General features: G+C 41.6%; 1 protein-coding gene across 2 annotated transcripts in view; it reads left to right on the top strand.

Annotated features, from left to right (window-relative positions):
- Positions 1 to 15,066, top strand: part of LOC120022168 (splicing factor, proline- and glutamine-rich-like) — a 29,550-nt gene extending 14,484 nt beyond the window's left edge. Inside the window, exons 10-12 of one of the 2 annotated variants that reach the window (XR_005472590.1) lie at positions 13,880 to 13,931; positions 14,206 to 14,310; positions 14,949 to 15,066. Coding sequence is in view for 1 of the 2 variants with exons in the window: in XM_038966040.1 (XP_038821968.1) it covers positions 3,930 to 4,043 (114 nt within the window). In the remaining variant the exon portion in view is untranslated. Of the gene's footprint in view, positions 1 to 3,929; positions 4,415 to 13,879; positions 13,932 to 14,205; positions 14,311 to 14,948 lie in introns of those variants that run through there. The other variant, XM_038966040.1, reaches the window with a different exon arrangement.
- The last annotated feature ends 5,218 nt before the right edge of the window (positions 15,067 to 20,284 follow it).

Raw genomic sequence — 20,284 nt, 5'->3', positions numbered from 1 at the left:
AATTAATACGTTGACCAGTTAGATGTCTGGTTGGTAACTTAGGAATTGTCCGACGCAAAGCTGTACAAGTCCATTAAAATGGATACAGCTTGTGCTTTGTATAAGTTGTTATACTGTCAAGGATATATCAATTAATGTAATGGAACACAGCCATTTTGACGTAAGGGTGGCAAACGATCTGACAGAAAAACAACAGCTAGTCGGCTGCTTTTGCAATGGGTGAGCAGTTACTGGTATTCAATACTGGATTGTACAGTTTGACAATGTATCTGGTGTATTTCTTACTGATAGCACCACGTCCGTTTTTCTGTTCTTCACTGTAAGCAATGCAGTATGAACCCAACTTTTAGTGCAGTGATCGTGGAGATCCTCTTACCCAGAGTGTAAGATGGCAGTAACAGTAGACATGTTACTGGCTAGACTAGCTGTTCTTGCCGCTACACACATGGAATTAATGACAAATCAGGATCCATTTAGTCAAGTTCACAGTAGAACTACCATTTAATCGGCCAAGTATTTATTAGTTTGAACAAAAGGGCTGTTACGCCTACCTTACCTATGCCTGCCTCTTTTAGGCTAATTGTGTCCAAATAGAATGAACAATTAATACATACACTTTTTACACCATGTGCCTAGGTCAACATGCCTGTATGTGATAACTCATTTTGAGTTTGGGCATTTTAAGGTGTATAACTTGGCTTAATTCAAACACGTGTTCTGAAAATGACTGGGGGTGGGGGGGGGCTCTGTATACAAATTTGTAGAACACCTTAAAGGAGAATTTTCCTATTTCTAAAGTCAATCTCTATTTTTTATTTAAATGGAATGTGCTAGAAGGGGCCAGACAACTTTTTATTTTGTAAATTTTGGCTTGTTTTTGACACTTACCCAAGCTGCGATAACACTTCTTGATTGCTCGTTGTGCCATATCTGGGCACACAAAAGATGGTAACAAAAGTACTCAAATATGTATTTTAAGAAATGGGCATGCTCTCAGTGTAGTTGTATAGGTCTTCAGATGTACACATGAAATTGTTATTCAAAACTTTTTTTCACAACATTATTATCAAGGGCTGGAATCGGTTCAGGGAACAGAACCGAAAACCAGAAAATGTAATAATTTCAGGGAACAAACTGGAACCAGAAGTGATCTATACTGTTCTGGAACAGAACTGTTATTCTAAAAGCATGGGAACCGGTTAATAATGTAATTTTACGTTCTGGGCAGTTTTTTTTTCAGTCCCACAATAATTAGAACAAAGCTCCGATGCAAAGCCTTCACTGAAACTTATTCCAGCATCTGCCTGCCAGCTGGAAATCTGTGTTTGTGTTTTTCCCCTCCCCTCTGAAGCATAGATTAGTTACTGTAGCCTACTGATGTCAAAAGAATGATTTGGAAATTGGGGAGATGTTTTAAAGAATGGATTTGCTTTTTCAATGCTAGTTAAGTTCGATACTATATGACGTTTCACATTGTATTTATTAAAGCTGCGGTAATTAACCTTTTGGGTGACATTAACATAGAAATGTGTTATAGATTTGTCATTCTCATTGAAAGTACATCTAAGAAGCGGTAGATCTGTTCTTTGTCCACTTTCTATGCTTCTCGTTCTTAAGTTTTGTTTTCGTCTTACTTTTGGGCTTGTACACCAGCTTGAATACAATACTTTTGCTTCTAGACTTTTTATTTTGCAGCGGTTTAGATGGTACAATGATTATCTTATTTTCTAGTGCTGCACTGCGCACAGAAGCTTGCTAGCTAACGTTTGCGCTGGTCCAATGTTAAACCAACTCAGAAGTTCAGACATTCAAAGTCCCTCCATAGAAGCCACACCTATGTAGGTATAATTATGTGGGATTAATTCAGATCATGCATGTGATAAGATGCCCAGCGCTTCAAGGCAAGCTTCCTCATCCTCTCTCGATTTCTCCTCATTTAAGTTGCATCTCGCACCCTTCACTGTGACTGGTAGCACAGTGTGTTTCTTTCATTATGATTAAACCATGCTGTTTACGGCAAAATAGAATTTGCTCTTAATGACTTTACTATAAAGATTAACTCGCTGACCCGTTCAATAGCAAGCTGCTTTATCCGCACTGATTGGTGAAGTAATTCGTCGCACTAAATTGAAAACATTTCAGGGGATTAACCAATTAATCTACGTGATCCCAATTAAAACAATAACTAGTAATGCTACATACTCAAAGGTTACAATCTCCCCTTTTAAAATGTATGTTCACAGATTGATTAATAGGCGAAAACGTTTTGGTCAGTACCAGAACCTTGCAGGTCCCCTAAACAGGGGACTTTACATCTAGAAGGTTTTAAAAAGAAACAAAGAAGTATATGAACCTGCCATTGTTTGTTTAGAACATGTTCAGAACTTGTTTTGCTGGTTGGAGCAGTGGAATAGAACAAAGAAGAGGGGAAAAAAGGATATATTCAGAACGAAACGATTGGGGAAATAATTTGGGTTCCAACCCATGGTTTCTAATCCATTTTGGTTTAGTTCCCCATGCAGCTGTGCAATGCCGAGCGTGTCCCTGTAGTGCACGGACATAGACAGCGCAGCACCGCTGGTAGAAGAGTGTCTTGAGTCGGCAAAAAATGTAATATAACTTTGCGGATAAAGTTTGGAATGATTCCATGTCATGTGTACAACATCTAAAGACCAACATCCCTATGCTTGGAGTGTCTGTTTCTAAAAGGACATTTGGGGTAATTGTTTTGTTTTTGTTTGTGTCTTTTGCGTGCCCTGAGACTGAGCAAAGAGGAAGTGAATTGCGGCTGCTGCACTATTCTCAGAAACAAGCCAAATCACTAAAGTGTGTAGACCCTATAACATGCCATTTACATCAAAAATGTAGCACTTAAGAATCATAAGATTGTGTTGTGCAGGAGCAGGGTGACCGTTTTGTGTGTGTGTGTGTATACAAAATGAACCAAGATCTTTTTGGTCCAGGAACTTAGATCAGGATTTGCCGCAACCGCTGTGAAACTTCAATGAAAAGAGTCTTAACCCGTGTTGGCCTCATTTGCCCAACTGACGGCATATTTACACGTGATGCATAGTAAATTGTAGAAGGTTTGGTTGGCGAAATGGCATAATAAAGCATTGACCAACCGAATAACATGGCAGGATTAGGCCAATGAACATCTATTTGAATTAGGCCTAGTCTATGGTGAGCCGGTAGACTCAAGCTTGTAGTTTGTAATGTGAAATTCATTCCCGCCTTAAGTTGTTCAGTTTTTTACCAAGGCCATGAATGTTAAGTTTAACAACGGGCAAGACTTGATGTAGGCTCATTGATTCAAATCATATATTTCCAATTTATTTCCATTTGGAAGGCCAGCAATACTGTAGTTGTTCATTATTACTTGTGTAATTAAGCAATAGAGGCAAGACGAGCAACAATGGGGTTACAGCTATATTGGAAAATAGGCCTGATTTATAAATCTCCTTTTTTAAAGCGTTTAAGAAAGTGGAAGTATAGCACTGAAGTGCATTTACCAGTCTGGCCAACCTGTACATTTTGGTATTAAACTTAATCTTTGAGCCTTCGGGCCATAGCCAACTGGCAGGCTTCCCCTAAATGCTCCATATGATGCTAGTAGTGAGTGATGTAGCCCAGCCTTTGGCATGCACAGCAAACTATGGTAGGACATAACTAACGAAAACATTACCCTTTCTTCCTTCTCCGTATGTTACCTGTGGCACCTGTGGATCTGCGTATTGGAACTATTTCAACGAACGTTTCCCTTGGACATGTCTCCTGCTGTTTATTTTGTCATGGCTCTCAAACAAAACCAACTCTCTTTCTACCCCCCTTACTTCTCCCCTGAATATGGACTTGAACTGCGTGTCATCGCACTGCCTTCCCCTCACCCCCTCAATCTGCTTCCTTGGTATGGTTGTTGATCACTATAGCGCAACGAGCGGAACTTCCCTCAGGGAGGCCGGGGGGCAATGGGTCCTAACAACCAAGGGTTTGGCAGGGTCCGTGAGGAGTTTGATGGGCCTGCCAAGAAGCCCCGCTTTTAAATCTTTTCAGTGTCCCTCATAGCAGTGTTTTTGTGTAGATTCTCTGAACATCTTCACATTGAGTCATTGTTATATTTAAGTTGAAAGTGTTCTTGCACTTTAGCCTGAATACTCATTCATTTTATGGCAAGTTAGGTTTTTCTTTTTTGATTTTGTATTTGTAGTGTGAAATTGATGAATTGGTCACTCAGTAATCACATAGTGCTATCCCACCTATGTTTAACTTTCTTTCCAGTTGTATCGTGCTCGTGTCGTAAATGGTGATAAATGTAACATTTTGTCACCTTTCTATGGCTGTGTTTTGTGCCATTTAAGATTTGAACTAAAAACATGTAACTTTACAATAAAGACCTAATTTGGTTCTTTCCAAACCTTCTTAAAGTTTATTTTAACCCAATTTTGAGTCGTTATCCTAAATAAGCCCAGCAAGAGTTGACAAGCCTTTTTCCCTAGAGGTTTATTATGTTGGACGCCGGGGGTGAACAGCAACTTTATAATGTAAATGATCACCATGTGAACTAAATGGAACAACAGATGCATACTGGACAGTATCGATAAAGAAAGTTGACATTTTAGAGCACAATTAGGCCTAGTAGAAATTGTACTTTTGGGGCCCAATTTTGACAATGGAAATTAGCAGTGCTGGTGTCAAACGCGATTAATGCTTCTAGAATTGTTTGTTTATAAAAATTCCAGATTAAAAAAAATGCTCTTGGACTTTTGCGACCTAAATTAAGAATAGTTTTAAAAGTATAATTTTTGTCTAACCCTAATTGAAGTGTTATGGTTTTTGACAACTGTGCTGCTTTCTTTGCGTTGACAAAAAGGTATGTTTGGCTCGTGTATTGTTCCCAAGTCGGCTACATATTATTGAACAGAGGTTGAATGTCCTCTTTAACCACATTTAACTTCTCAAAGCAGCACTTGATTCATCCACTGTCTCTTGATATTGCATCATTCAATCTGTTTAATTGGAATGTATGTATCATACACGGGAATGTATGAAAACGATTTAAGAATGTTACCCTAAATAATTCCAGTTTAGGGCCTCCCGGGTGGCGCATTGGTCTAGGGCACTGCATCGCAGTGCTAGCTGCGCCAACAGAGTCTCTGGGTTCGCACCCAGGCTCTGTCGCAGCCGGCCGCGACCGGGAGGTCCGTGGGGCGACGCACAATTGGCATAGCGTCGTCCGGGTTAGGGGGGGTTTGGCCGGTAGGGATATCCTTGTCTCATCGTGCTCCAGCGACTCCTGTGGCGGGCCGGGCGCAGTGCGCGCTAACCAAGGGGGCCAGGTACACGGTGTTTCCTCCGACACATTGGTGCGGCTGGCTTCCGGTTGGAGGCGCGCTGTGTTAAGAAGCAGTGCGGCTTGGTTGGGTTGTGCTTCGGAGGACGCATGGCTTTCGACCTTCGTCTCTCCCGAGCCCGTACGGGAGTTGTAGCGATGAGACAAGATAGTAATTACTAGCGATTGGATACCATGAAAATGGGATAAAAAATAAATAATAATAATAATAATAATAATTCCAGTTTCAGCCACTGTCTTGAGATGTTCTTAGGTCATCATTCAAGTGGCCATGTTATTATGAGAAACGGGAACTGTGAGAAGTGGTACCCTTCAAGCTATCGTATAGCTTTTTCAGCCTTCCACTTTGTTCATTTTATTTATGGCTCCTTCTCTGAATTTCTTTAGTGACTTTCATAGCCTAAGCTCTGATAAACCAACAGGGATGTGAACTGATTCATTCCAGTGACTATAGTCAATTTGAAGTTTCACATGAACAGATTGGACAACTAGGTCTGAAACATCATTAAAGGGATAGCTTGGTTTTTAGCAATGAAGCCCTTTATCAACTTCCCCAGAGTCTGATTAATTTGTGCCTACCATTTTACGTCCATTAAGAATAAAGTTAGAGGTAGTTTCGTGAGCCAGTATTAACTAGTGCTAGCTTAGTGCAAAGACGAATTCTTGAGGATGCTAGCTGTACCTGGACTTCCAGTCCTTGCGCTAAGCTAGTTAGCATTTTCTCCCAAAACAACCTCTTATACTGGACGCAGAGATGAACTTGTGACCACCATTTTACGTCTGACTGGGGAAGTATATAAAGGGCTTCATTGCTAAAACCCAAAGCTATCCCTTTTAGGATTAGGTCACATTGTTTTAAAACTGTCAACGTTATCTTTCACGCATTTATGAAGATGTTGAGATATGAAAACGCCAGCCCTTTGCAATGGATTTTCTTGATTTTTAAGACTGCTCGATTAGACCTCTAAATCTGTGAGACTTAAGACAAAGCACACCAAAGGGTAGATATGTCAGCGATGTAAGCAACAACAAAAAAGAGAGAGATATATAATTACCAAGAAGGCTACAGAGAATGGAGAACATTTTCCGTGTAATTCCATTTTTATTTATTGAAGATCAAACTTGTGCGCCTACGAGTTTAAAAATAATCTCATCCATATTTTTTACATCGGTATTGAAATTGCACTAGTCACTCTGTACTTGAACTCAATAGGCTCTTAGAATTTTGTCAATTTCAAACTTGACAATTACAGCACAAAGATTGATCGTGGTTGTGCTCAATGTTACTCAAATGACTACAAACATTCAGTTGTTTATCAAAACAGTTGTCTAAACAAATCTGATTGAATACCTTAACAAAAGTAATGTAAACCATCAAACGTTCAATGTTGTTCCTGTATGTTTGTTTTGTGTACATTTCTTCTTTGACAGGTTTGGCCACTTTAATGGTTGCCGTGTGTAAGGAGACATTTCTAAAACAAGAAGTCCTAGGCCTAACTGAGTCGCACTTAATACAGTTTACTCCTTTGACTTGTCTTACACAGACCAACCTGATGAAGAGTCTTGCCTTAGTGAAGAGTTTTCAGTAATGTAACAGGATACCGTTTGGTGAAATGGTTGTTTGATTTAACAGAACAGTAAATGGCAACCCACTGTGACTGAAATCGGAACTGACACCCCATCTAAAATTCTAACTGGGTGTTGTCAATGTGTCTAGGTGATTTGGAAGACAATGAATGAAGCCAGTTTGCCAGAATGGCTAAATAACAAGAAGGCTGGATCTGGCAGTGTTTCTTAGGGTGTATGTTTCTAGGTGAACTCTTTAGTCAGCTCTTCCCGGACTACTCACCAAGTTGGTCAACTTGCTATACTAATGTTGACCTACTGTCAACTCGGTGGGATGTAGGCCTAGAAGTAGCAATGTACTGGGAAAGAAAGATCAGACACATTTTAAATGAAATTTCAACACAATCTGTGGTGATCTTATGCTAACAAAGGAAATGACCACGGTTGCTTTATTTGAGCCTGTTGGGCTTTGTTTACAGGCAGCCCGATTCTGATATTTTCCCCACTAATTACTCTTTTGACCCAATCACATCAGATCTTTTCAGAGCATATCTGATTTGTCAAAAGACTAATTAGTGGGTGATAAAGTTTAAGAATTGGGCTGCCTGCTTAAACGCAGCCATATCATACTGTTTGCCGATGGAATCACAGATCAGGACACAAACTAATGTTTAAAATAAATGTAGCTAGCTTTGTTTATGCACCTGTAGTGGGAATGTAGATCACCCCTTAGTTATTTTTATATATATATATTTGTTGTCCTGGTTTTATATGGATTATTGAAGTACTCTGAAATAGTTGCCAGACTTGTATAACCGATGGAAGTCTATGGTAGAACTTCCCCTTATTCCCCGTCACCCTTCAGCAGACTGAGGAGACCTGCGTACCTATAAGGAGCGAGAAGCTTGTCTTTGTCAAGTGTCTTGAGTGCATGGGCGTGCAGTAGCTGTGCAATAAAGTCCAACAGCCAGCCTGCCCCATTCCGCAGTAGAGGCTCCAAGTAAAGGCTCCGGCAGTTGGTTACGTTGAGGATGAGTAGTTCTGCAGAAGTCAGTGGACAGTAGAGCCTGGACTTGTGTGCAGCGAGAGGTATGCTTACAGAGCCACTGAAAAGGTAAGTGTTCCTGTAAATGATTTGTTTAAATGCCAAACATTTCCTGCTCTACCTTCCTCTGTCACCTGACGTGATGTGACAATACAGGGGTTCTGGCATCACACTTCTGAAAAATGGAATCACAGTGCAGTACTCGTTCCTCCCTCCGTATGTGAACGTGTGGCAATGTGTTTTTAGCCTGTGCAGTATCTGGTATTTTCCCTTCCATTTCTGACTGAAGCTGGTCTCTGTATGAAACAAACTGTATATGGACTGCTGTGTCACTGGCTCAACAAATAGTGTATGATGGTGCATACCCACAACTTGACTTTGGTTCAATCAACACAACCCCTTTTGCTGAGACTTCTTTCAAGCTGTAATGACAAGTGCAATGGGGGGGGGGGGGGGGGGTTTACTGGCAATTGTTTTTTGACATTGAATTATTAGGTTCCTTGGCCCTGTAGAAGGGACTTTTGGTTGTTGGTGGGGGGAGCTTTATTGTTGATCTTGACCTATTTCATCAAGTAATATAGGGAGCAATTTCTGATGCTTGTCCAATGTTTGCCTAATATTAGAACATTTACTTTGCCTATATTGCAAACCTTCATACAGTAGCCTAAGTCATGTAGTACTAGGCTAAAATGTTGCAGTTAAGGTGTATCGTAGTACTCGGGCACAGGACTCTGACTCAAGTCAGACTAGTTATTTTCAATACAGAAACGGTAGCTTTGACTCAAGCAATATTCAGCGCTATAATTTTTTTTTGTGCGTATGTGAGGATCATCCTGGTGACCAAATGTTCATTTCGACTTGACGTGTGCTCTAAGTGGACTGGCTTTTTTTGGAAGTCTACAGTGCAACACTGGCAAGTGATATTTGCCCAGTCGATTCTGTTACGGCAAAGGTGAAACTCTCTTAAAGGACCCCTAACGAGTAATTGTCAACGTATTTTTATCAGAGGTTCAGACTTGCGGTGTCCGAATACCCATACTAGCGTACTATATACTTAAACTGCATACTATGTACTCCTCGTCGCATACTATTTAGCACGTACCGTTTAGTGAAAAGTATGCAGTATGCCACAGCCGCAACGCAGTAGTGGCTCGTGACTGGCTGAGTAGGTGGGACGGGGCCGAGTGCGGGTGGGTTTTTCCAGCCTGATAATAGCTCATATTTGAAACATTACTCAAATCTCTGAATAGGAATGGCGTAATATGCCTACTCAGGATGGTTATAGGCAGACTACCACATTCGACCTATACCATAAGCCATTTATCCTATTTTAAAAAGGACAAACAGACTTTGGTTCCATTTCAACATATTCATTAGTGAAACCAAAGGGCTGTGAGATATCAAAATATAAATGCAACAATTTAAATGATTTTACTGAGTTACAGTTCATATAAGGAAATCAGTCAATTGAAATAAATTCATTAGGCAATAAGCTATGGATTTCACATGACTGGGCAGGGGCACAGCCATGGGTGGCCCTAGGAGGACATAGACCCACCCACTGGGGAGCCAGGGCCAGCCAATACCTCCCCCCCCCAAAATAATCCCCCCACAAAAGGGCTTTATTACAGACAAACTCAGGAGTATTTCTCTATGCTCTCCGGGTGGCTGGTCTTAAACAATCCTGTTTTAGAAGCTGGATGTGGAGGTCCTGGGCTGGCGTGGTTACACATGGTCTGCTGTTGTGAGGCCGGTTGGACGTACTGCACATTTTCTACAACTACTTTGGAGGCAGTTTATGGTAAAGAAATGAACATTCAATTCTCTGGTTGGAAACCCTGCAGTCAAGTCAGCATGCCAATTGCACACTCCCTCAACACTTGAGACATCTGATATAACTGCAGATTGTATCAGGTGCACCCGTGTAATGATAATGCTGTTTAATCATCTTGATATGCCACACCTGTCAGGTGGATGGATTATCTTGGCAAAGGATAAATGCTCACTAACAGGGATGTAAACACGTGTGCACAAAATACTAACATTTTAAGGAGAACAAAAACTACTTTGCCTACATTTGAACACTGCTGAATCTTCCCAATTTAAGTAGCGTTGTTTTGTTTGTCTACTTGACGAGAACTATAGCCCATCACTCACAGTCCCCCTGTCTCAATGCATTGTCGACGTGTGCAATGAATTCTACTAGATGAAGGGCAGAAATGAGTAACATCCTGGCATTTAAACAAATTCACACGCTGTAACACATTGTTGTATTCTGGGAATGTGTCATGCGAGATTGCGTTTGCTATTTGTTGATTTCGGTAGCTCATCCACATATCTAATTGATCAGCTAATGTCAAAGCCAGAATGAGTATGACACCCTGGATTTAAAGTGTGCTCGATTTTTGAAATGTTGCATACTATTAGACTGTATTTTTCCTGCATACTCATGCGGCCTAATGTTTTAGGATGAAAGTATAGGTATTCGGACACGGCCACTGCATTTTCAATGCAGAAATAATAGGGAGCAGTGAATTGTACTAGTGTTTGGGCTCTTTCAGTCCTCTTTCCTGCCTGTCTTGTCTCACGCCAGTAGCCCAGTTTTTGGGGGATGCATATGTGATCGGCAACCTCCAATTTCCAGATTTTCTTGGTTGTGCGGTTCATCATTATGGGATCTTACATGTTTTCAGTTGCTCCCCTAGGTAATTTAGGAAGGTTTTAGTTTGACTTATGACTGTTTTTGTGACACCCAGTTTTCATTTATTTACTGTGATGAGATAGTAATGGAAATGGCCAACATGAGCTTGTAGATTTTTATTTTCTACTTGACAACTGAGTCTAGGCTGGGAACAGCCTCTACTTTTGTAGAATGTAACTTTGGTGTATTGCTAAGGTCAACTAAAACGTGTCATTTTCAAGCGTTTATCCACTGGGCTATTCTTGGGCGGGTGGACAGTCGGGGGACTGGGTTTGGGTCTATCTGGGTCATTCACAACCTAGCTATTCATAAAGAGCACTTGGTCACGTCACTTGACACTATAGTGTGGCAACTACCATACACAAGAAGGCACTGTTTCTCTTTCTCCTGTGCTTTGGAAAGACCTATGACTCTGTCCAAAAATGGCAGTCTGTTTTTTTTCTTCCCTTGTGCATTTTAGGGCTGACCCAATCGATAGACCGTGTACGTTGGCCGAGATTTCTTAAGTTGAGCAGTAGCAAAACAAAAATAAGTGAATGGTGTACAAGACACCTGTCTGATTCGCGCCTGTCTAAGTGGACTAATCTATTGTGGAGGCCCCGTGGGGGTGGCTCAGTTATCACTCTAAGACATGTGCTATTGAAATTGTATATGGTTAAGGACAATGGTGCAACACTAAAATAATAATTTTTTTAACAAATGAGCGTTCTCCCTCGTTTGCAAGCAGTCGCTGTCAGCGGTATTGAAATGTCAGTGCTCTGTTTTATTTGATTTATTTCACCTTTTATTTGGCCAGGTTAAAGTTCTCATTTACAACTGCGACCTGGCCAAGATGAAGCAAAGCAGTGCGACACAAACAACAACACAGAGTTACACATGGAATAAACAAACGTACAGTCAACACAATAAAAGTCTATATACAGTGTGTGCAAATGTTGAAATGCCACCTTTTCCTAGACCATGTTGCTTTGTGCGTAATAGAAAAGTTCAACATATTTCTGTTGAGGAGAAATGCATCAGAGTTGGGTGACAAGAAAACAGCCCTTGCTGTAATTGTGCATGGCAGATCATGCTTCTGTAGCCTGTTTGAATAATAGCCTACTGATTCTGTGAGCACCAAGCCTGGAATAAGCAATTTCACAAATTTGGCTGTTTTTAATCTTGGCTATGCTGTAATAAAGGCATTACACTTTTTGTTAGAACAGCCTCTGGTATTATTTATTTAGTGTGTACACTGTTCCAAATGATCAGAAATTATGTATAATAACCCTCCTTTTTCTTGATATTATTATGATCATTATAATAAGTAATGTCATTATCATTCGGGGCGGCAGGGTAGCCTAGTGGTTAGAGCGTTGGACTAGTAACCGAAAGGTTGCAAGTTCAAATCCCCGAGCTGACAAGGTACAAATCTGTCGTTCTGCCCCTGAACAGGCAGTTAACCCACTGTTCCTAGGCCGTCATTGAAAAATAAGAATTTGTTCTTAACTGACTTGCCTCGTTAAATATAAAAGGTACATTTGTAAGTCGCTCTGGATAAGAGCGTCTGCTAAATGACTTAAATGTAAATGTAAATTAGGCTTAGTATAACAGCCTTGTATAACCACCATCGAGCTGTAGGCCTAAGAGCACATCCTGTTTAGTCTTAATACCGTAATTTACTTGGGCCTATATTTCAATAGTTATATACACCCCTGTACCAATCATTCATTTGTTCGTCATCACACAGCATACGAGTCATTCTGATTTTAAATGCTTATTTATTTTTTTATATATATAAAGCGACCGTTGAATAATTAGCCTAGGCCTACATGTGTCACGTAAAGAGAGCAAGGGTTGAGGGAATAGGGAATGTTTTTCCTAAACATTTGGCTAACTGAACTTTTCATTCAGAAATAGCTGTAATTATGTTGCTGCTTCAGCAACACGGACAGTGCGCTAAACACTTGTTCTGTGGTGGTTGCTGCAGCTGGTAGGTGGACACAACGGGTGCTAGTCAAACGTTTTTTTTTTTTAAGAGCACAAGTCGGAGCCCCGCCCGGCACAATCAAATTAATTGTGGTCAGAGTCCCTCTAGTCATTTGTCTTAATTATTTCATCCAACAGTGTGCTTAAAGCATCAGACAAGCTCAGTGCATATAGTTGATTTGATTAAAACACGGGATGTCTATATATGGGATAATACTTCTTTTTTATTTTGACCTATTGAATAGTCGAAACAACCGACTACTCTGTCGACCAATTGTATATATTTTTTGTCGGGGACAGCCCTAGTGCATTTCATGCTTCAAAGTATCATCAATCCTCGTGTCTTATATCGGTGACATTCTCAAGCCAGTGACCAGCCAGCCAATCGTAAAGGGTTCAGTTCACAAGGACTGTGCCAACCTCCTTGGTGTAGCAGTTTGTATGTAAACGGTGTCTCATGCAGCAAACTTAGTGTTGGTTATCTTGGACTATAAGTGTCTTGTGTAGAGAACTACCATGAGCAGTGAACTCAGCCCTAGGGCTGTTGAGTGTGTCTGTCTGCACTGTGATCCATTTCCCCTCGGGAGTCTCCGCTTTGAGTGGCCAGTCTGCTTCTCCGTATCCCCTTCAGAGTGTGATGCCAGAACTACCCTCTAGGGCCTCAGGGCCTCTACTGGAAAGGGCAATGCCTTTTCCAAACTCGTTCTGCAAGACCGACGTCGCAAATGCCCATCGTGATGTATAAGGTGAAAGCGTCTTCATAGGTGCAACTCCTGACGTTTTGGGGGGTTTGCTATAACAATACTTTTCCAGTGTCAACCAAGTCAAGCTTACCTTGCTTTGTAACTGTTTTCAGTCCTCATGTTTTTGCATGATTGGTGTCATGGCTCTTATGCATTTGCCTGTTCCCTCGGGAGTTACAAAAAATGTTGCTATAAAGTGACGTAGCCTACATAGCTAACTATGTCAAAATTTACTTTTTTAAGATTTGTAATGTCTGACATTAATTGGCACAAGTTCTTTACTTTAACATTTTATACAATCTGTCATTTACATCTAGTGCATGCATGTACTATAGTTTTTGTAATTTAAATTCCAAAAAGCCTAATCCACATATTTTTTTAACACTTTCAAGTCCTCTACATCCCTGTAGTTTAGCACACATATCCACAGTTATTTGTGTAGTAGTGTCTTAGGATAACTTTCCCAAATTCCTAGCTTCGAGCTCATTGTTTCTCTCTTACTGCAGGGGCCTCGAGTAATTGTAGGAGGCTGAGGAGCTGCTCCTGGTTTAACATGTGGTAAGCTACCTGCAGAGGGGCTAGATGGAAGCCTTTTAGTCATTGCACCAAAGGGCAAACACTAGTCTGAATTGATGTAATGTTGCTAAGACATTGTTTACCTATAAGAAGTCTTTAACCTCTTAAGTGCTCATATTAAACAACTGGAAATATTTTTGTAGGTATTGTCAAGATTTCTTTTTTGGGGGGAGGGGGAGCATGCCCTGGTTTTTGACAGTGTTGCTTCATTCTTAGTGGAAGTTGTTGACTTATGTTTTTCTTTTGTTTGTTGCAGGTTAACTGAAGAGACTGATGTCTGTTCAAACCTGAGCAGGGGCGCCTCTGGTCCATCCTAAAACAAGGATGTGGTCTATCCTAGAGCTAAGAAATGGATCTGCAGGTTGGTTGAACTATTCTCAAACATGTTAGTCTAAATAGTGTGGTTGTGGGTTCCTGGATGGTGGTCAATGGTGGTCAAAAGCACTGCTGAGGCGGCACTACAGCCTGAGGTTTGATCCCATGCTGTGTCACACCCGGCTGTGACCGGGAGCTCCATAGGACTGCGCACAATTGGCCCAGCGCCGCCCGGGGTAGGGGAGGGTTTGGTTGGTGGGGCTTTCCTTGACTCATCGGGCTCTAGTGACTCCTTGGGGCAAGCTGACTGGTTTTCAGTCTAACAGTTTTTCCTCCCACACATTGAGGCTGACATCCATCCGGGTTAAACGAGCAGTGTGGTAAGTAGGGGGCTGGGCGGGTCATGTCTCGGAGGACGCATGACTCGACCGTTGCCTCTTCCGAGCCCATTGAAGTTGCAGAGTTGAGCCAAGGGATGTAATTCGGGGCGAAAACTGGGTTAAACATATAATTTTTTTGCTTGTGGCCATGGACGGGCCTGGTTAGAACTGGGACGGGAGACAGCCTAGGAAAACCGGGTGGTTGCGCTGTTATTGCTTGATTTCATGTTTGTCGATCATTTCCAGTGGATGACATTATTTGTAGCGACTCATTAAATTTTATCATATTTTTTTCTCCCATAAGAACCAGGCGGAAGGGAATTGTGACTCCGCACCAGCATCCAACCAGCAGAAAAGCTAGAAGTTCAACAGGAGATTTATTATTTTTCTATACACAATATTGCAATAAAAGGTTAAACTTGTAGATTTGTCCAGTTTTGTTTTGATTAAACCTGTAATTGTTCTAGTGCATCTAGAGATCTGACTACTATCCACAGGGATGTTATGGCCATCTAATAGCACTGGTAACACTTTATTTTACGGCACTGTTTCCACTGGAATTTACCACACAAATTCAATATTCTTACAATTCAACACAATTGGTACTAAATTGTGCCTAGTGGCGCTTGTTAAATTACTATAATTAGAGTGCCAACGTAAAATAAAGTACTGCCTCTGGTATTCACCTTGCCTTATTCAACAATTGAATAGAACTGATTGAACTTAAATGTGCAGGTTTAACATGGAAATCCTACCATTATCACCAAGTATGACATTTAACATGTTTATTGTTCTGCCATGAATAGATTTTGGTAGACCTATTTAGCTTGTTCTAAGGCGTGTGTGTGTCTCAAAGCTTTTAAACTCACCGAGACACACGCCTATTCTGACCTGTCTCGGAAGCCTCTTGTCCAGTTACAATTAAGGGCAAGGTACAATGTTTCCCTGTGCTGGATCACGCTTGTATCCTGTGGGTTGGCTGTCAACGCTGGAGATGGTCCAGCGAAAGGGGAACCGTGCTGGAAGCTGAAACCTAGGGAACAGAAGGCATGGAGAATGTGGGGCAGTTGTCTGGCCTGTGTTGCAGCCTGGCACTTGTCTCCTCTGTAAGGCTATAGCTAGTTGGGCAGGAACACTGCCCCAAAATATCCCCAAAGCCCATGCTCTAGAAATGATTTGAACGTTATCATTTATAGTAGGCATTTCAAGATGACTGAAGAAATGTCCTCGGTATATCTTGCGAAGACGGCGTTCCTGTTTTGATGTAGTAGTTGCGTTCATAAAGATCAATTGTACACTAAGAGCAGAAAATACTAATCATTCTTACATGGGGCATTTAGAGAGTATTCAGACCCCTTTTCCCACATTTTAGAATAAGGCTAATGTATTTAAATTATGTAAATAAGGTATTACTATTTATTTTTAATATATTTGCAAAAATGTCTAAACCGGTTTTCACTTTGTCATGGGGTTTTGTGTGTAGATTGAGGATTGCTTTTTTAATTTAATGCATATTAGAATAAGGCTGTAACGTAACAATGTGGGAAAAGAGGTGTCTGATTACTTTCCGAATGCGCTGTATGACCATTATTTTAAAGAACCTAAAAGCAGTGGTTCAGGACTTGTTCAGATTCAACATGAAGCAGACTTAATTAGTCATTGCTCCGACTTGAATGCTTCCAAATTTCTCAAATCCGAACAAAAAATTTACTTGGAAAATAATAGGTGTTTTTATCATGCAATTTTTGACTACTTTCAAGTTTGATTAGAGATGAAGTATGGCGCACACATACACTATTGCTCTACACACTTTTTTTTTTTGCTTCATAAGCACAAAGTTCTTAAGAGTGGATCATCAGATCCTTCTTCAGCTCAGTACCCAAGTGATGTTTCACAATAGACTATATTTAATGTTATAAATAATTAAAAACGCAGCTTTGGAATGGTGTTAAAGTGAGGGATTGATGAGTCTATTACAAACCCTTATTGCTAAATCGGCAACAGCAATAATGGGATATATTGAAGTCAACCTACATTACATTAGGTCCAATGCCCCTGCCTGTTCCTGGCTATCTGTGTAAGTTGACCTCTGGAAGAAGGAAATGGGGAGAGGGTATAAAGTAGGTGGCGTCCACCCGGGCTGCCTCATCGATGCATCTTTAATGAGCATGAATCATTGATCAGCCTCACCTGGCTGCGTGCACCCCCAGGTGCGCCAGTGCACACACAGACGGGTTTGTGCAGTCTGCTGTTTCTGGGGGAGTCATGAGCACCGCCGGAGCCCGTCCTGGCCTCAGCCTGGACAGTGGTGGGCTATGGCACAAGAGAGCCATGCAGAGGAGCAGAGCTCTAGTCCGAACCTACCTCAAGTCCAACTCTGTGCTCGCACTGCCTCAGCCCAATGGAACACGACAAAGGGACAGTGACCGACTGCCTTCCCTAGCTGCCTTTAAAGCCTCGCACAGGCAGACCACGACTCCACTCAGGTAAGCTGATACTCATACTAGGACCAGCCTGGGACCCATGCAACCAGCAGCTTGGCTCCTGAATACATTGTTGTTATTGGAAGACTTAATTGCGTAAGTGTTTGCAAACCAGGTATAATGGAGGACCTCTATAAATGAGTTTTGTGCTGTATTCTTATTGGTGCAATGTTCAAAAGATACATTGTGTAAGAATCCTTCTGATAAACTGTTGCCTTTGTATCTGAAATATATCCTGATATTGATTCATAATCTAGTATCATCATACAGTGAATTGATTAGATGTGGAAAGGAAAGATTATTTCCGGATTTGTCTGGAAATTGTATTTAATTGCCCCGATTTAACTTCTGTGGGAAAATTGTATAGTTCCCAACAATTAGTTATCAAATTAGGTAATATATATACACAACATGCTTTGATAACAGAAGTCTTCCTCTATAAATCTCAGGTGTTCGAGGATATGTTTCTGTTTGGGACACTGTGTAACTACAATGTAGTGCAATAACAATGCTGAGTTTGTGTCTTGGAGGATAGGAGGAGAAACCTGAGTGAGGCACTAAAAACCCTCACGACTGGAAACACTCCCCCTGATACCACACTGCTGCAGTCAGTTAGAATGCAGATTTTGAATAACAAAAACAATATTACATTCACCCCCTGTCAAAGGAAGCTGTTGACCAGTGATACATTCATACTGTACATCTGTTATCTTCATTGAGGAAGTACAGTATCGAGTCTCATTGAGAGAGACCGTGTAGGACTAAAATGCTTGCTTGAACGCAATTGGTTTGTTTCTGTTTAGGCCCTTGATACACAAATGATTACAGGATGTTTCAAGTGTTTCAACAAACATTTCATATAATTTCATACCTTCACAGTGTCTATCTTTGCCCCTATCCCACCTCCACCTGTCTGATTCCTCTCCACACAGCATTAGCGAGCCCTCCCTCTTCACCCCGGGAGAACGAGCCGTGTTCGAGGGTTTTTCCCCTAACCGCCGCCCTCCTCTGCGGAAACGACCTCTGCCTCTCTGCAAGTCCTGTGACACAATAGTAGGAAAGAACCTGAACCAGAGCAACAGACCAGTGTACAGCCACTTCTCCTACCCCATCAGACCCAACCCAGAGCTGGGGAAGCCCAGATCACAAAGTCTGACCCTGGCCAAGGAACAAGGCGAGCTCCGTTCTCCGGTGATGCAGCACTGCCAGTCGTCACACTGGGAGGGTCTAACAGTGAGAGGAAAGCCCTGCCTGAGCCTCCCCAGCCAATCTTCGCCTCCCGCCGCTTCTATGCCAGCACGTACACAGCTTCACATATTCTTGCCCACAGAAGGAATTGGAGGGGGGGAAGAGGGGGACAGTGAATCTGTGGATGAAGGGTTTATGGACGAGCTGGATAGTAAGATCACTTCCCTAAAACTCCAGCAGGGGGAGGCCAAGATTCACACACACACACACACTGATAAGGCCCCTGGAAAAATAAAGTGACTTTCCACAGCCCACTAAGCAAGTTGACTGGATTTCATGTTTTAGGAACAACAGGTCTTAATTGATGACTGCTCAGTTATCTGTAGGTTTAAAAGGCTCCAAATTAGTGTGATGGGAACACTAGTTTTTTTGGGGTGAAATGTGTAGGCTCAGAATAGAGGGATTCTAAAAATGCATGAAGCCCTCCACTGGTCACAGAAGAATAAATAAATCCAACCACTTCTATGTTTTTTATGTGCAGTACCTGTAAATACTTGTTAGTTATGTATATTCCTTCAATGAATCTATTTTATAAGAATATTAAAAGGTACAATATGTAAGATTTCCTGTTGTTCAATAGCCGTTTCAATAAATTATATTGAATTGTTCGCAGTTGTTCTTGGAAATGTTATGGGATGCATTTTCTCCATTGTTTGTGATGGTAGGCCACTCTGGTAGGCCTACATTATGTTCTAATAGCCATAGTAGTTTACTCGGCCACTGTTAAAACTGTAACTTAAAGTGGGTACAGCCTCAGTGTTCACAGTAAACACCCCCTGGAAGTTTCACAGAATTTTCAAGTTTCAAGTTTGCACTCAGCAGACCTGAAATTTGCTCAGTGACGGCATCCAATATGTTGCATTACCGCCTCCAACTGAACTATAGTATAGAATAGATCCATTACAATTTGTGATAATAAATGAAAGGGGAACCAGAAAAAAAAAAATACATTAAATGAAAATATACATACATTTTAATTACCCTACCAATGCTCATTAAAACCCATCACCTTATTCCACTACTTTAACCCTATCTGTTCCTACCCCAGGCCAACGACCTGATAGGACTGGACACTACCACTTAACACACGCTGTAATTTTTCTGAATATAGACACACGTTATCTTTCATTTTATTGGCGGACGTCCGTATGGTTTGAGGTACAAACTTTCTGAAGTTCGCTTGGTAAGTCACTGGTAAGTGTAATATCTTGCGTGGAAGTATACTCACTTGCTGTTAGCAGCCTGGAGCAGCTGGCCACATTGCCAGCCACTCCTCTTGAGTGCTCCACTCACTGATCTGTATCTTCCGCCCGTGGTTTGTCGTTCTTGTGTTTCGTTAGCGTTACACTACGACTCTGTGTCCATCTATTAATTTATTGGTGGCTCTTGCTGCCACAAACTGTAATTACCTTACACAACTTGCCGACTGGCTTGTTTTGTGTGTGTTGTGAATTGCTTAGATCCTTAACGGAGTTACACCATCACATGGTGCTGTTTTTTTGTTTTCTGCTTGGATATTAAACCTGCTAGGTAAAATCACAGTTGGCGTTTAAACAAAAACAAAAAAAACATGTAAATCAAATCCATTACCTGGTTGCTGTTTTTTTTGTCTGCCTGTTTTTCCCATAGGGGTCTTCCACTGTGTTTGCAGAGGTACTGGGTAATTTATCCCTTACCCCCGAGCGGGTCACAACATAAGCTCTCCCAGGGCTTCGGACCCCTGCTCCGTGGCCTTGTTGGCTTGGCTGAGCTTATGGCTTCCCTTTGTGACAGGTGTGATGGTGTCAACCGTCACCGCCATAGGGACGTGCCTGGGGGACCCATGTGCTCGAGGCGCCTAAGGAGAGGCGGGCCCCGGCAGGTCCCGACACACCCTTCCTCGGCCACTTCACCCGGTCTCAAAGGGCAA

The sequence above is a fragment of the Salvelinus namaycush genome, chromosome 27 (genome assembly GCF_016432855.1).
Source record: "Salvelinus namaycush isolate Seneca chromosome 27, SaNama_1.0, whole genome shotgun sequence".
In the NCBI taxonomy this organism is placed as follows: domain Eukaryota; kingdom Metazoa; phylum Chordata; class Actinopteri; order Salmoniformes; family Salmonidae; genus Salvelinus; species Salvelinus namaycush.
This window is presented reverse-complemented; position numbering and strand designations above follow the sequence as displayed.